At 47.9% G+C, this 17,338-nt stretch overlaps 1 protein-coding gene across 3 annotated transcripts in view; it reads right to left on the bottom strand.

Annotated features, from left to right (window-relative positions):
• Window positions 1-17,338, bottom strand: part of fbxo4 (F-box protein 4) — a 51,560-nt gene that overhangs the window by 21,532 nt on the left and 12,690 nt on the right. For 2 of the 3 annotated variants that reach the window (XR_011592854.1, XM_070877147.1), the window contains exons 3-4: window positions 12,406-12,623; window positions 10,597-10,672 (exon numbers count right to left, since the gene is read on the bottom strand). Coding sequence is in view for 2 of the 3 variants with exons in the window: in XM_070877147.1 (XP_070733248.1) it covers window positions 10,597-10,672; window positions 12,406-12,623 (294 nt within the window). In the remaining variant the exon portion in view is untranslated. The remainder of the gene's footprint in view (window positions 1-10,596; window positions 10,673-12,405; window positions 12,624-17,338) is intronic. The other variant, XM_070877156.1, reaches the window with a different exon arrangement.

A 17,338-nucleotide genomic window follows, 5' to 3' on the forward strand; every position in this document is an offset into this window, starting at 1 on the left:
AAATCAAAGCACATGGTATTGGGGGTAATGTACTGGCGTGGATAGAGAATTGGTTGGCAGCAGGAAGCAGAGAGTCGGGATAAACGGGTCCTTTTCGGAATGGGAGGCAGTGACTAGTGGAGTGCCGCAGGGCTCAGTGCTGGGACTCCAGCTCTTTACATTATACATTAATGATTTAAATGAAGAAATTGAGTGTAAAATCTCCAAGTTCGCAGATGACACTAAACTGAGTGGCGGTGTGAGCTGTGAGGAGGATGCTAAGAGGCTGCAGAGTGACTTGGACAGGTTAGGTGAGTGGGTAAATGCATGGCAGATGCAGTATAATGTGGATAAATGTGAGGTTATCCACTTTGGTGGTAAAAACACGAAGGCAGAATATTATCTGAATGGCGGCAGATTAGGAAAAGGGGAGGTGCAACGAGACCTGGGTGTCATGGTTCATCAGTCATTGAAAGTTGGCATGCAGGTACAGCAGGCGGTGAAGGCGGCAAATGGCATGTTGGCCTTCATAGCGAGAGGATTTGAGTATAGGAGCAGGGAGGTCTTACTGCAATTGTACAGGGCCTTGGTGAGGCCTCACCTGGAATATTGTGTTCAGTTTTGGTCTCCTAATCTGAGGAAGGATGTTCTTGCTATTGAGGGAGTGCAGCGAAGGTTCGCCAGACTGATTCCCGGGATGGCAGGACTGACATATGAGGAGAGACTGAATCAACTGGGCCTTTATTCACTGGAGTTTAGAAGGATGAGAGGGGATCTCATAGAAATGTATAAGATTCTGACGGGACGGGACAGGTTAGATGCGGGAAGAATGTTCCCGATGTTGGGGAAATCCAGAACCAGGGGACACTGTCTTAGGATAAGGGGTAAGCCATTTAGGACTGAGATGAGGAGAAACTTCTTCACTCAGAGAGTTGTTAACCTGTGGAATTCTCTGCCGCAGAGAGTTGTTGATGCCAGTTCATTGGATATATTCAAGAGGGAGTTAGATATGACCCTTATGGCTAAAGGGATCAAGGGGTATGGAGAGAAAGCAGGAAAGGGGTACTGAGGTGAATGATCAGCCATGATCTTATTGAATGGTGGTGCAGGTTCGAGGGGCCGAATGGCCTACTCCTGCACCTATTTTCTATGTTATCAGGGGCATCAGCAAGTGGAAACACCAGACCAGTTAAATAAGCATGGTCACTAACTAACCGGTGACGACTGGGAAATATTGTTTTTTGCAGGACTAGTGCTCGTGGAAACAACGTGGGGTAACACAGCCTCATATCAAGGACAACAGGCTGAGGGACGGCAAGGCCTGTATTACAGGGACTCGGGCGACATTAGTTTAATACAGAATCAAAAACACTGATGGTGACAGACGGAGCAACAGTAGACTTAAATAACGGGCATAAAACAACGTAACGAGGAAACAACATTGGGGATGGGCCAGTAATACGGGACCAATAATTAGTGTGAATAAGACCACGGTGTGTTTTATAATCAGGAAGGACAGAGATGCTGTACCCAGGGGAAAGGGGTACAGATTTCACTCAACATCTAGGAATAGTGGTGGGGGGAATATCTCCCGAGATAGACCCACCAACATGGCCCCACCCACTCCTTTAACAACAGTGAGCACTAATTTAGCCCTTGAAGTCCGGGTATCATTCTGGTAAACCTAGGCTGCACTCTCTCCAAAGGCCAATATATCCTCCCGAAGGTGTGGTGCCCAGAACTGCTCTCAGTGCTCCAGGTGTGGGCTAACTAAGGCTTTGTACAGCTGCAGCATAACTTCTACCCCCTTGTATTCTAGTCCTCTAGATGTAAAGACCAGCATTCCATCAGCCTCTTTGATTATTTCCTGTACCTGTTCCTGACATTTTAACGATCGATGTACCTGGACATCCCAAGTCTCTTTGGACCTCGATAGTTTCTAGCCTTTCACCATTTAGAAAGTACCCTCGCTGTTGGGAAAATTATTGGAGAAAATTCTGAGACACAGGATAAATCTTCATTTAGAAAGACATGGATTAATCAAGGACAGTCAGCACGGATTTCTGATTAACTTGATTGAATTATTTGAGGAGGTAACAAGGAGGGTCGATGAGGGCAGTGCGTATAATGTAGTATATACGGACTTTAGCAAGGCTTTTGATAATATCCCACATAGCAGACTGGTCACGAAGGTTAAAGCCCGTGGGATCTAGGGCAAAGTGGCAAGTTGGATCCAAAATTGGCTCGAAGGCAGGATGCAAAGGGTAATGGTTGATGGGTGTTTTTGTGACTGGAAGGATGTTTTTGTGACTGGAAGGATGTTTTTGTGACTGGAAGGATGTTTTCAGTGGGGTTCCTCAGGGCTCAGTACTTGTTCCCTTGCTTTTTGTGGTATACATCAAATGATTTAGACTTGAATATAGGGGGTATGATTAAGAAGTTTGCAGATGATACAAAATTTGGCTGTGTGGTTGATAGCAAAGAAGAAAGCTATCAATGAACTGGTCAGATGGGCAGAACAGTGGCAAATGGAATTATTTCCGGAGAAGTGTGAGATAATGCATTTGGGGAGGGCTAACAAGGTAAGCGAATACACATTAAATGGTAGGACACTGAGAAGTGTAGAGGAACAAAGGGACCTGGGAGTGCATGTCCACAGATCCCTGAAGGTAGCAGACCAGGTAGATAAGGTGGTTAAGAAGGCATACGGGATGCTTGCCTTTTTTAGTCGAGGCATAGAATACAAGAGCAGGGAAATTATGCTTCAATTGTATAAAACACTGGTCAGGCTACAGCTGGAGTACTGCGTGCAGTTCTGGTCACCACATTACAGGAAAGATGTGATTGCACTACAGAGGTTACAGAGGAGATTTACGAGGATGTTTCCTCGACTGGAGAATTTGAGCTATGAGGAAAGATTGGATAGACTGGGTTTGTTTTCTTTGGAACAGAGGAGGCTGAGGGGAGACCTGATTAAGGTGTATAAAATTATGAGGGTCTTGGATAGAGTGGATAGGAAGGACCTGTTTTCCTTAGCAGAGGGGTCAACAACCAGGAGGCATAGATTTAAAGTAATTGGGGGGAGGTTTAGAGGGGATTCGAGGGGAAACTTCTTCATGCAGAGGTGGTGGGGGTCTGGAACTCACGGCCTGAAAGGGTGATAAAGGCAGAAACTTTCACCACATTTAAAAAGTACCTGGATGTGCACCTGAAGTGCCATAACCTACCGAGAGCTGGAAAGTGGGATTAGGCTGGATTGCCATTTATTGGCCGGCACAGACATGATGGGCCGAAATGGCCTCCTTCCGTGTTATAAATGTCTATGATTCTTTGATGCCCTGTTCTATCCTTTGTAGGTCCAAAGTGGATGACCTCACATTTGCCGACATTGAAATCCATTTGCCACAGTTTTGCCCATTTACTTAATCTGTTGATATCCCTTTGTAATGTCATGCTTTCATCTACATTGCCTACAGTGTTGGAGTTCCTTATTAAAGAAGCAGGACATTTGGAAAAACATAATGTCAGGCAGAGTCAGCATGGATTTATAAAGGGGAAGTCATATTTGACAAATTTGCTGGAATTCTTTGAGGATGTAATGAACAGGCTAGATAAAGGGGAACCAGTGGATGTGGTGTATTTGGACTTCCAGAAGGCATTTGACAAGGTGCCACATAAAAGGTTACTGCACAAGATAAAAGTTCACAGGGTTGTGGGTAATATATTAGCATGGATAGAGGATTGGTTAACTAACAGAAAACAGAGAGTCGTGATAAATGGGTCATTCTCGGGTTGGCAATCGGTAACTAGTGGGGTACCCCAGGGATCAGTGCTGGGACCCCAACTACTTGCAAGAAGGGACTGAGTGTAACGTAGCCAAGTTTGCTGATGATACAAAGATGGGAGGAAAAGCAATGCGTGAGGAAGACACAAAAAATCTGCAAAAGGACAGAGACAGGCTAAGTGAGTGGGCAAAAATTTGGCAGATGGAGTATAATGTTGGAAAGTGTGAGGTTCTGCACTTTGGCACAAAAAAATCAAAGAGCAAGTTATTATTGAAATGGAGAAAGATTGCAAAGTGCTGCCATTCAGAGGAACCTGGGGGAACTTGGGCATGAAACACAAAAGGATAGTATGCAGGTACAGCAAGTGATCAGGAAGGCCAATGGAATCTTGACCTTTATTGCAAATTGGATGGAGTATAAAAGCAGGGAAGTCTTAGAACATAAGAACATAAGAATTAGGAACAGGAGTAGGCCATCTCGCCCCTCGAGCCTGCTCCGCCATTCAACAAGATCATGGCTGATCTGGCCGTGGACTCAGCTCCACTTACCCGCCCGTTCCCCATAACCCTTATTGGTTAAAAATCTATCTATCTGTGATTTGAATACATTCAATGAGCTAGCCTCAACTGCTTCCTCCACAGATTCACAATCCTCTGGGAGAAGAAATTCCTTCTCAACTCGGTTTTAAATTGGCTCCACCGTATTTTGAGGCTATGCCCCCTAGTTCTAGTCTCCCCTACCAGTGGAAACAACCTCTCTGCCTCTATCTTGTCTATCCCTTTCATTATTTTAAATGTTTCTATAAGATCACCCCTCATCCTTCTGAAATCCAACGAATAAAGACCCAGTCTACTCAATCTATCATCATAAGGTAACCCCCTCATCTCCGGAATCAGCCTAGTGAATCGTCTCTGTACCCCCTCCAAAGCTAGTATATCCTTCCTTAAGTAAGGTGACCAAAACTGCACGCAGTACTCCAGGTGCGGCCTCACCAATACCCTGTACAGTTGCAACAGGATCTCCCTGCTTTTGTACTCCATCCCTCTCGCAATGAAGGCCAACATTCCATTTGCCTTCCTGATTACCTGCTGTACCTGCAAACTAACTTTTTGGGATTCATGCACAAGGAACCAACGGTTTCTGTAGTGTCGTGGTTATCACGTTTGCTTTACACGGGAAAGGTCCCTGGTTCAATCCCGAGTTTAGAAAAATCTGGAAGCTCCGCTAAGCCTGGCGGAGCTGACCGGTGCCCTCGACCGGCTCTCGAGGGGAAAATCCCCGGGGCTGGACGGGCTGACCGTGGAGTTCCACAGGGCGTTCTGGGACGTCCTGGGGAGCGACTACGCGCGGGTCCTGGGGGAAAAGTCTGGCGACCGGGGAGATGCCCCTCTCTTGGCGCAGGGCAGTCATCGTCCTGCTGCCTAAGAAGGGCGGTCTCCCTCCTCAGCACGGACTACAAAATCTTCGCCAGGGCGATATCTGCTCGCCTTGGTGCCGTGCTGGACCACATGATCCACCCCGACCAGTCCTACACGGTCCCGGGCCGGACAATCCACGATAACATCCATCTGGTCCGGGACCTCATCCATTGTTCCCAGGAGGCTGGTCTGTCGGTCGCCTTCCTATCCCTCAACCAAGAGAAGGCGTTCGACAGGGTGGATCACGACTATCTGCTCGGAACTCTGCGCGCTTTCGGGTTCGGGACGCATTTCGTCGCCCGGATCCAACTTTTGTACGCCGCCGCGGAGTGTCTGATTAAGGTTAACGGGTCCTTGTCGGCGCCCCTTCGCTTTAGGAGAGGGGTGCACCAGGGATGCCCCATGTCTGGCCAGTTATACGCCGTTTGTGTGGAGCCTTTCCTGCGCCTCTTGCGGACGAGGTTGACGGGACTGGCTCTGCAAGGGCCGGGCGTGGAGGTCGTCCTCTCGGCTTACGCCGATGACGTGCTCCTCGCGGTAGAGGATCCCGCTGACCTGCGGAGGATGCGTGAGTGCCAGGAGATTTACTCGGCCGCGTCCTCCGCCAGGATCAACTGGGAGAAATGTTCCGGACTCCTGGTGGGTCAGTGGCGGGTGGACTCCCTGCCGGAGGAGCTCAGGCCTTTTGCCTGGAGCACGACCCATCTCCTCTATCTGGGAGTCTACCTTAGCCCCGACGAGGGAGCCTGGCCAGCGAACTGGCAGGAGCTGGAGGCCAAGGTCGCCGCTCGCCTAGGGCGCTGGACAGGACTGCTCCGAGTGCTGTCCTACAGGGGTCGAGCGCTAGTCATAAACCAGCTGGTGGCCGCAATGTTGTGGTACCGGCTGGTCACTTTGACCCCTCCCCCTGCGTTTGTCGCCAAGATACAGAAGAAGCTGGTCTCTGCTGTGGTCTTGAGTCTCCCGCTTGAGGAAGGCGGTCAGTCGTTGGTGTGCGTCAGCGCCCAGCTCGCGACTTTCCGTCTTCAGACCCTGCAGAGATACCTTTACGTCGAGCCCCCTCCTAGGTGGTGTGCTCTGGCGACGTATTTCTTCCGCCAGCAGCGCGACCTCAACTCCGACACGCAGCTCCTGTTTGTGAACTTGGGGGTGCCAGGACCGCCCTCCGGGAGCTGCCTGTCTTTTACAAGGAACTCATCAGGGTCTGGAACAAAGTCTCCACCAAGTGCAGCTCTCCGCCGGCTGGAGTGGCGGCCGCCTGCAGGAGCCGCTGCTCGGGAATCCGTACCTCCACGACCGAGGTTTTATGTGGCGGTCGGAAGAGAGGGCTGTGGCTGGTGAGGTGACCAGGGTCAGGGACCTGCTCGATGGCGGAGGAGCGGGCTGGATGGCGCCAGACACGCTGGCGCGGCGCCTAAATTCTGCCAACGTCCGCCACGCGGCCGATGCCATCGAGTCGCTAAAAACAGCTCTGGGCCCTGACTCCGTTAGGTGCATCGAGGAGGCTCAAGCACGTGGGGAGATCCCGTCCGAACTGACCCCCGTCCGGACGGAATTCCTCATCGGCGCCAAACCCCGGAACCTCCCTCGGGGGCCGGCGCCTCACAACTTGAGCCGCCTCGGGGAAATCCCCTCCGTGCCTTTCAGTTCCGCGCGGAGGGGTTTCCTGTACGGGCTGCTCCTGCACACTCTCAACTTTGCCATCCTCGCCTGCCGTCCGGACACGCCATGGCGTACCATCTTGCCGTCCGGAGGAGGCGGGGGTCCCCGATGGAGGGCACTCTACGCAGGGGTCCTCCCACTATTCATCGGGGACTTGGCCTGGAGGGTGGTGCACAGAGCAGTGCCGTGCAATAAATTTTTAAGCCGGTTCACGGACTCCCAGGCCGCCTGCAATTTCTGCGGTCTGGAGGAGTCCGTGTTCCATGTTTTTATTGAGTGCACGAGGTTGCAGCCCCTGTTCCATTATTTGAAGGGGCTGCTCCTGAAATTCTGGCTGCACTTCAGTCCCACTCTCCTGATCTTTGGGCACCCTGTGCGGAGGGGAGCGGGTAGGTCCGAAGGCCTCCTTGTAGGACTGCTCCTGGGCACGGCCAAGGGTGCCATCAGCCGGTCCAGGCAGCGGGCGGTCGAGGGGGTCGTTCAACCTGACTGCCTGCCTCTCTTCCGCTCTTACATCCGGTCCAGGGTGTCCTTGGAGATGGAGCACGCGGTGTCCACCGGTACGCTCGCGGCCTTCCGCGAGAGGTGGGCACCGGAGGGACTGGAGTGCATCATCACGCCCGACAACCAAATTTTAATTTGATTTTACGTTTTAATGTTTAATTTGTTTTAATTGCCGGTGCTTTTAGTGTCCCCCTTCCCTTTTATAGGGGGCACTGGAAAAAATTTGATTTTAGCGCCCCCCCAAAAAAAAAAGAAAAAAAAAAGAAAAAAAAAAGGGGCCTTGTAAATGTCTGGTGTGTCACCCAGGTCGGGTGGCACGGTTTAATGTTTTTTTGTTTTGCAGATAAACTCCAAAAGAGTTTCATGCACAAGAACCCCCAGGTCCCTCTGCACCTCAGCATGTTGTAATTTCTCCCCATTCAAATAATATTCCCTTTTACTGTTTTTTTTCCCTCAAGGTGGATGACCTCACACTTTCCGACATTGTATTCCATCTGCCAAACCTTAGCCCATTGGCTTAACCTATCTAAATCTCTTTGCAGCCTCTCTGTGTCCTCTGCACAACCCGCTTTCCCACTAATCTTTGTGTCATCTGAAAATTTTGTTACACTGCAACTCTGTCCCCTCTTCCAGGTCATCTATGTATATTGTAAACAGTTGTGGTCCCAGCACCGATCTCTGTGGCACACCACTAACCACCGATTTCCAACCCGAAAAGGACCCATTTATCCCAACTCTCTGCTTTCTGTTAGCCAGCCAATTCTCGATCCATGCTAATACATTTGTTCTGACTCTGCGTACCTTTATCTTCTGCAGTAAACTTGTGTGTGGCACCTTATCGAATGCCTTTTGGAAATCTAAATACACCACATCCATCGGTACACCTCTATCCACCATGCTCATTATATCCTCAAAGAATTCCAGTAAATTAGTTAAACATAATTTCCCCTTCATGAATCCATGTTGCGTCTGCTTGATTGCACTATTCCTATCTAGATGACCCGCTATTTCTTCCTTAATGATAGCTTCAAACATTTTCCCCACTACAGATGTTAAACTAACCGGCCTATAGTTTTGTCTGCCCCCTTTTTTAAACAAAGAAGTTACATTAGCTGCTTTCCAATCCGCTGGTACCTCTCCAGAGTCCAGAGAATTTTGGTAGATTATAACGAATGCATCTGTTATAACTTCCGCCATCTCTTTTAATACCCTGGGATGCATTTCATCCAGACCAGGGGACTTGTCTACCTCGATTCCCATTAGCCTGTCCAGCACTACCCCCCTAGTGATAATGATTATCTCAAGGTCCTCCCTTCCCACATTCCCGTGACCAGCAATTTTTGGCATGGTTTTTGTGTCTTCCATTGTGAAGACCGAAGCAAAATAATGTTTACGGTCTTAGCCATTTCCATATTTCCTATTATTAAATCCCCCTTCTCATCTTCTAAGGGACCAACATTTACTTTAGTCACACTTTTCCGTTTTATATATCTGTAAAAGCTTTTACTATCTGTTTTTATGTTTTGCGCAAGTTTACTTTCGTAATCTATCTTTCCTTTCTTTATTGCTTTCTTAGTCATTCTTTGCTGTCGTTTAAAATTTTCCCAATCTTCTAGTTTCCCACTAACCTTGGTCACCTCATACGCATTGATTTTTAATTTGATACTCTCCCTTATTTCCTTGGTTATCCACGGCTGGTTATCCCTTCTCTTACCGCCCTTCTTTTTCACTGGAATATATTTTTGTTGAGCACTATGAAAGAGCTCCTTAAAAGTCCTCCACTGTTGATCAATTGTGCCACCGTTTAGTCTGCGTTTCCAGTCTACTTTAGCCAACTCTGCCCTCATCCCACTGTAGTCCCCTTTGTTTAAGCATAGTACGCTTGTTTGAGCCACTACTTCCTCACCCTCAATCTGTATTACAAATTCAACCATACTGTGATCACTCATTCCGAGAGGATCTTTTACGAGGAGATCGTTTATTATTCCTGTCTCATTACACAGGACCAGATCGAAGATAGCTTGCTCCCTTGTAGGTTCTGCAACATACTGTTCTAAGAAACAATCCCGTATGCATTTTATGAATTCCTCCTCAAGGCTACCCCGTGCGATTTGATTTGACCAATCGATATGTAGGTTAAAATCCCCCATGATTACTGCCGTTCCTTTTTCACATGCCTCCATTATTCCCTTGATTATTGGCCGCCCCACCGTGAAGTTATTATTTGGGGGCCTATAAACTATGCCCACCAGTGACTTTTTCCCCTTACTATCTCTAATCTCCACCCACAATGATTCAACATTTTGTTCATTAGAGCCAATATCGTCTCTCACAACTGCCCTGATATCATCCCTTATTAACAGAGCTACCCCACCTCCTTTCCCTTCTTGTCTATCTTTCCGAATTGTCAGATACCCCTGTATGTTTAATTCCCAGTCTTGGCCCCCATGCATCCACGTTTCTGCTACAGTTACACAGGGTATTGGTGAGTCCACACTTGGAATACTGCGTGCAGTTTTGGTTTCCACATTTACGAAAGGATATACTTGGAGGCAGTTGAGAGAAGGTTCACTAGGTTGATTCCAGAGATGAGGGGGTTGACTTATGAGGAAAGGTTGTGTAGGTTGGACCTCTACTCATTGGAATTCAGCAGAATGAGAGATGATCTTATCGAAACGTATAAGGTTATGAGGGGGTTTGACAGGGTGGATGCAGAGAGGATGTTTCCACTGAGAGGGGAGATGAGAACTAGGAGGAGACTAGAATGAAGAGGCATAATCTTAGAATAAGGGGCCGCCCATTTAAAACTGAGATGAGAAGAAATTTCTTCACTGAGGGTTGTAAATCTGCAAATTCACTGCCTCAGAGAGCTGTGGAAGCTGGGACATTGAATAAATTTAAGACAGAGAGAGACAGTTTCTTAACCGAAAAGGGAATAAGGGGTTATGGGGAGCGGGCAGGGAAGTGGACCTGAGTCCATGATCGGATCAGCCATGATCGTATTAAATGGTAGAGCAGGCTTGAGGGGCCGTATGGCCTACTCCTGCTCCTATTTCTTATGTTCTTACACAAAGGGCAATGGAAATCTGGAACTCTCTCCCTCAAAAAGCTGTTGAAGTTGGGGCTCAATGGAGTTAAGGTACAGATCAGCCCTGATCGAATTAAATGGTGGAACAGGCTCAAGGGGCTCAACGGCCTCCTCCAGTCCTTTGCCAGGTCGCTGCTTTCCACACTCAATAATTACTTACCAGGTTGTGGAATATAAAGTCAGGATGTTAAACTTGTGCTCATTGTTGAATAAGAAGCTGATTCCTGATCCAATTCCTGAAACAGGAAATATTAGGAGAGCGATTTCAGCATGTAACACGGCCCAACAGAAAACATTCGTCGGTTCTGGATATTGCAAACACATGGACCCGAAGGCGGCAAACTCCTTTCTACTCCTCTCCTTCACCTAGATTTTATTCCTGTTTCTTCCTCTCATGAAGGGACTTATCCTCTCTGGGTAAAGTTCGACCGTCATCGAGTGCCCTCCCGTACATTACCCCAGGGAACCTGGGTTAGACACATAGTAAAGCCCTCTCTGCAGTGTCCCATCAAACACTCCCAGAGCAGGTACAGCACGGGTTAGATACACAGTAAAGCTCCCTCTACATTGATGCTATATCGTGCACTTGGCCCAACGAAGATTAAGACACCCAGATGGTGTCAGATTTCAAGTTTTCACATCAGCCCATCTTGGAGAATTACTGTCCATTCCACCTGAATTGACCATGTTGAAACTGCGTCAAAGTTTGGAGCTCAACTTGGCCTGGAGAGGATGGATTAGTCTAGCCACAGCTTTGTTAAAAACAAAAAGTGTATAATATAGGTGGGCCTGCAGTTTCTCGTAACCAACAGCAAATAACTGTTCAGTAAAGTTAGAGCACTGTAAATGTTATCATTTATTAATATGGAGCACACATGCAGCATGGGAAAGATTGAACTTCAGCCTATGATTATTGTGATTGACGTCTAAACCAGCGGACTCATTTCCACAGGTATGCACCTCATTGTTTTGCCTGCAGCTGTTGGCAGCACTCTCACCTCAGTCAGAAGGTTGCGTATTCGTGTCCCACTCCAGAGACTTGAGCACAAACTCTCGGCTGACACTCAGAGGGACAGTACTGATGGAGTGCCGCACTGTCGGAGGGGCAGTACTGAGGGAGCGCTGCACTGTTGGAGGGTCAGTACTGAGGGAGTGCTGCACGGTCAGAGGGGCAGTACTGAGGGAGCGCCGCACTGTCGGAGGGGCAGTACTGAGGGAGCGCCGCACTGTCGGAGGGGCAGTACTGAGGGAGCGCCGCACTGTCGGAGGGGCAGTACTGAGGGAGCGCATATTTATAAGAACATAAGAATTAGGAACAGGAGTAGGCCATCTAGCCCCTTGAGCCTGCTCCGCCATTCAACAAGATCATGGCTGATCTGGCCGTGGACTCAACTCCACTTACCCGCCCGCTCCCCATAACCCTCAATTCCCTTATTGGTTAAAAATCGATCTATCTGTGACTTGAATACATTCAAAGAGCTAGCCTCAACTGCTTCCTTGGGCAGAGAATTCCACAGATTCACAACCCTCTGGGAGAAGAAATTCCTTCTCAACTCGGTTTTAAATTGGCTCCCCCGTATTTTGAGGCTGTGCCCCCTAGTTCTAGTCTCCCCGACCAGTGGAAACAACCTCTCTGCCTCTATCTTGTCTATCCCTTTCATTATTTCAAATGTTTCTATTCCAATCCCTCCCTGGCCCTGCCCTTCCTTATGCCTGTAACCTCTTCCAGCCCCACATCCCTCCCCAGATCTCAGCACTACGCCAATTCTGCCTTCTTGCGCATCACCGATTTTCATCACCACCATCAGCGACCGTTGCCGAGGCCCTAAGCTCTGAAATTGTCTCCATAAAACTCTCCGCCTCTCTACCTCCTTTAAGACGCTCCTTAAATCTAATCTCTTTGACCCGGGGGTGGGCTTATACCCTCACAAAGAAAGCGATGGCTGCCATTCGGGTCCAGGGGACGTACCGTCAATCTGTCGCTGCGGTAAACTGGCGACAAGCCGCAGGCTCGGTGAACTAATCATCTTTCTGACCAGGGAGCTGTCCAATTGCTCGAGGCCAGGCCCAAACATGGCAAACCGTGGTTCCGCCCGCGACACCAGGAAGTGGAGGAAGGAAGTCACCGGGCTGTAGGGATGGCTCAGTTTCCAGTGCTTTCTGCCCTCAGGAGAGCTCTTCAAATACCTGCCCCCAAAAAAAGACCCAAGCGGTTATGGTTTACTGATGATATCAACTTGTTTTATTGAGAAGCCTAGCTGAAGGGCCAAAAGCCCAGCGTGTAGGATATCAAAGAAGGTAAATTAAGAAATCGTCACTCGGTGCAACAAGCTTGAATATTAAAAGGCCATCGATTGTCGAACATAGGAAAAGGAGGAGGCCATTCAGCTCCTCGAGCCGGTTCTGCTATTGAATGAGATCATGGCTGAACTGTATCCACCCGCTTTAATAACTTTTTGGCTAGCAAAAATCTAGCGATCTCAGATATAAAATTATTAATTGAGTTAGCATCTACTGCTTTTATTGCGGGAGAGAGTTCCACGCTTCTAGAATGACAGGCGCACCAAGGTTAGCATCCTCGACCAGGCCAACATCCCCAGCATTGAAGCACTGACCACACTCGACCAGCTCCGCTGGGCAGGCCACATCGTTCGCATGCCTGACACGAGACTCCCAAAGCAAGCGCTCTACTCGGAACTCCTACACAGCAAACGAGCCAAAGGTGGGCAGAGGAAATGTTACAAGGACACCCTCAAAGCCTCCCTGATAAAGTGCAACATCCCCACCGACACCTGGGAGTCCCTGGCCAAAGACTGTCCTAAGTGGAGGAAGTGCATCTGGGAGGGCGCGTGCAGAAATCAAGTGCAGTCAGCGGAAGGAGCGTGCGGCAAACCAGTCCCACCCACCCCTTCCCTCAACGACGATCTGTCCCACCTGTGACAGGGACTGTGGCTCTCGGATTGGACTGTTCAGCCACCTGAGAACACACTTTTAGAGTGGAAGCAAGTCTTCCTCGATTCCGAGGGACTGCTTATGATGATGACTGCTTTTATTGCGGGAGAGAGTTCCACATTTCTACCTCCCTTTGCGTGAAGAAGTGTTTTAAGGTTAAACCCCCTTGTCCTTGACTCCCCCACCAGCGGAAAATGTTGTTCTCTGTCTACCCTATCAATTCCTTTCAAAATCCTAAAATCTTCAATCATAACACCTCTTCCCCTTCTCTATTCCAGGAAATATAAGCCTAGTTCATGCAATCTCGCAATTTAATTCTTGGAGCTCTGGTAAATGTAACCCCCCTATTTAAGAAATGAGGGTGACAGAAAGCAGGAAACTATAGACCAGTTAGCCTGACATCTATCATTGGGAAAATGTTGTGTCCATCATTAAGGAAGTAATAACAGGACATTTAGAGAATCATAATGCAGTGAGGCAGAGTCAGTATGGTTTTATGAAAGGGAAATCATGTTTGACAAATTTGCTGGAGTTCTTTGAGGATATAACGAGCAGGGTGGATAAAGGGGAACCAGTAGATGTCGTGCAGAAAGCATTCGATATGGTGCCACATAAAAGGTTACTGCACAAGAGCTCACGGGGTTGGGGGTAATATATTAGCATTGGCTAACAGAAAACAGAGAGTCGGGATAAATGGGTAATTTTCAGGTTGGCAAACAGCAACTAGTGGGATCCAATAGGGATCAGTGCTGGGGCCTCAGCTATTTACAATTTATATTAATGATTTGAATGAAGGGACCAAATGTAATGTAGCCAAGTTTGCTGATGATACAAAGATAGATTCTGAGGGGGCTTGACAGGGTAGATGCAGAGAGGATCTTTCCCCGTGTGGGTGAATCGAGAACTAGGGGGCATAGTTTCAGAATAAGGGGTCGCCCATTTAAAACAGAGACAAGGAGGAATTTCTTCTCTGAGGGTTGAGAATCTTTGGAATCCCCTGCCTCAGAGAGCTGTGGAGGCTGGGTCATTGAATATATTTAAGGCGGAGATACACAGATTTTTGAAAGATAAGGGAGTGAAGGGTTATGGGGAGTGGGCAGGGAAGTGGACCCGAGTCCATGATCGGATGAGCCCTGATCTTATTAAATGGCAGAGCAGGTTCGAGGGGCCGCATGGCTCACTCCTGCTCCTATTTACGTCCTTATGAAACACCTGTGAACTCATCCCATTTTGGTGTGGAAGCAGGTCACCCGTGATACGCAGGACTGCCGAATACTAATGTACTAAATTTTACTCTGTAGATCAGACCCACGATCGCCTCGTCAGATCAGGAATTCCCACCCACATCATACAGCGTAGCTCGACCCCACAGCAGCAAGTAGGGGCAGGAGTTGGCGGTGACAAGCAAGTTGGTGAAAGAAAATCAGAAGTATGGAGAAATGTACAAGTCATTGGTTTGGCAACAGACACAATACTGTGCGTAATTATGGGTCTCTCATTATAGACAGGATAGAAAGGGCAACAGACAGGAAGGTGGAGTTGGAACCTGTACAAGCCGGACGGGTTGCACCTCATCAGAGCCGGGTTCAGTATCCTCGCGGGAGTGTTTGCTAGTGCTGCTGGGGAAGGCTTAATCTAGATAGGCAGGGGGACGGGAACCGATTCAGTGGGGATTGGGCAGCAGGAAAGTAGAAAGTGAATTTGGAAGAGAGAGAAAACAAGGACAGGAAAATAGACAACAAGGGAGTTTGGCACCACTAAATGTTATATACTTCAATGCAAGGGGTATAGGGAATAAGGCAGATGAGCCGAGAGCACAGATGGACACTTGGCAGTACGATATTATAGCCATTACTGAGACATGGAGGAAAGAAGGGCAGGTATGGCAGCTCAACATTCCTGGTTACATGGTTTTCAGACGGGATAGAGAGGGGGGGTAAAAAAAAAGGAGGGGGGGGTCGCAGTATTAATTAAAGAACTATTACAGCTGTGATAAGGGACGATATGTTAGAGGGGTCAGCAAACGAGGCCATATGGGTTGAATTGAAGAACAAAAATGGAGCAATCACACCACTGGGAGTGCACTACAGACCCCCAAACAGTTAAAGAGAGATAGAAGAACAAATATGTGGGCACATTGATGCAAAGTGCAAAATCTATAGGGCTGTAACAGTGGGGGATTTCAACTACCCTAATATTAATTGGGGAAAAAGTAGTGAGAATGGTACAGTGGGTGTAGAATTCCTAAAATGCATCCAGGAGAACTTCTTTAGTCAGAATGTAACAAGCCCAACACGGGAGGGGGTGGTTCTGGACTTGGTTTTGGGAAACGAAGAGGGACAGGTGGAAGGGGCATCAGTGGGAGAGCATTTAGGTGCTGGTGATCATAATTCAGTAAGAGTTAGGGTAGTTATGGAAAAGGACAAAGCTGGACCAGGAAATAAAGTTCTCAATTGAGTAAAGCCAATTTTGTTGAGCTAAGATGGGATTTGGCCAAAGTGGGCTGGAAATGGCTACTTGATGGTAAATCAGTGACAGAGCAGTGGGAGGCATTCAAGGAGGAGATCCTGAGGGTTCAGAGCAAGTATGTTCCCTTAAAAAAAAAGGGTGGGACGAACAAATCTAGAGCCCCCTGGATATCAGGGGACATACAGGGTAAGATAAAGAAAAATAGGGAGGCTTATAACAGATACCGGGAACTCAACACCGTAGAAACTCTAGAAGAGTATAAGCAGCGCAGGGGTGTAATTAAAAAAGGAAAGCAAAGAGAGAGCATGAAAGAATGTTGGCAAGTAAAATTAGGGAAAATTAAAGATGTTTTATCAATAAATTAAGAGCAAGAGGGTATCTAGAGAAAGAGTGGGGCCTATTAGAGAATCTGTGTGTGGAGGCTGAAGATGTGGATATGATTTCACAAAAGAGAGGGGTGATGCAGGCTTTGCAATGAGGGAGTGTGAAATATTAGATGAGATAAACATAGTGAGAGAGGAAGTATTAAGGGGCTTAGCAGCTTTGAAAGTGGATAAATCCCCAGGCCCGGATTAAATGTATCCCAGGCTAAGAGAAGCAAAAGAGGAAATAGCAGAGGCTCTGACCATCTTTTTCCAAACCTCTCTGGCTACAGGTGTGGTGCCAGAGGACTGGAGGACTGCTAATGTGGTACCTTTGTTTAAAAAGGGAGAACGGGATAGACCGAACCTGGGAAAATTGTTGGAAAAATTCCTGAGCGACAGGATAAATCTTCATTTGGAAAGACGGGTTAATCAAGGACAGTCAGCATGGATTTGTTAAGGGAAGGTCGTGTCTGACGAACTTGATTGAATTTTTCGAGGAGGTAACCAGGAGGGTCGATGAGGGCAGTGCTTTTGATGTAGTGTATGTGGATTTTAGCAAAGCTTTTGAAAAGGTCCCACATGGCAGACTGGTCACAAAAGTAAAAGCCCCTGGGATCCAGGGCAAAGTGGCAAGTTGGATCCAAAATTGGCTCAGAGGCAGGAAGCAAAGGGTAATGGTTGATGGGTGTTTGTGTGACTGGAAGGCTGTATCCAGTGGGGCTCCACAGGGCTCAGTCCCTTGCTTTTTGTAGTATATATCAATGACTTGGACTTAAATGTTGGGGGTATGATTAAGAAGTTTACAGATGACACTAAAATAGACTGTGTGGTTGATAATGAAGGCGGTGGCTGCGGATTGCAGGACTGGTCAGGTGGGCAGAACAGTGGCAAATGGAATTCAATCCGGATAAGTGTGAGGTAATGCATTTGGGGAGGGCTGACAAGGAAAGGGAATACACATTAAATGAAAGGACACTGAAAAGTGTGGAGGAACAAAGGGACCTGGGAGTGCAGGTCCACAGATCCCTGAAGGTAGCAGACCAGGTAGATAAGGTGGTTAAGGAGGCATACGGGATACTTGCCTTTATAAGTCGAGACATGGAATACAAGAGCAAG

This window comes from Pristiophorus japonicus, chromosome 1 (genome assembly GCF_044704955.1).
Source record: "Pristiophorus japonicus isolate sPriJap1 chromosome 1, sPriJap1.hap1, whole genome shotgun sequence".
NCBI lineage: Eukaryota > Metazoa > Chordata > Chondrichthyes > Pristiophoridae > Pristiophorus > Pristiophorus japonicus.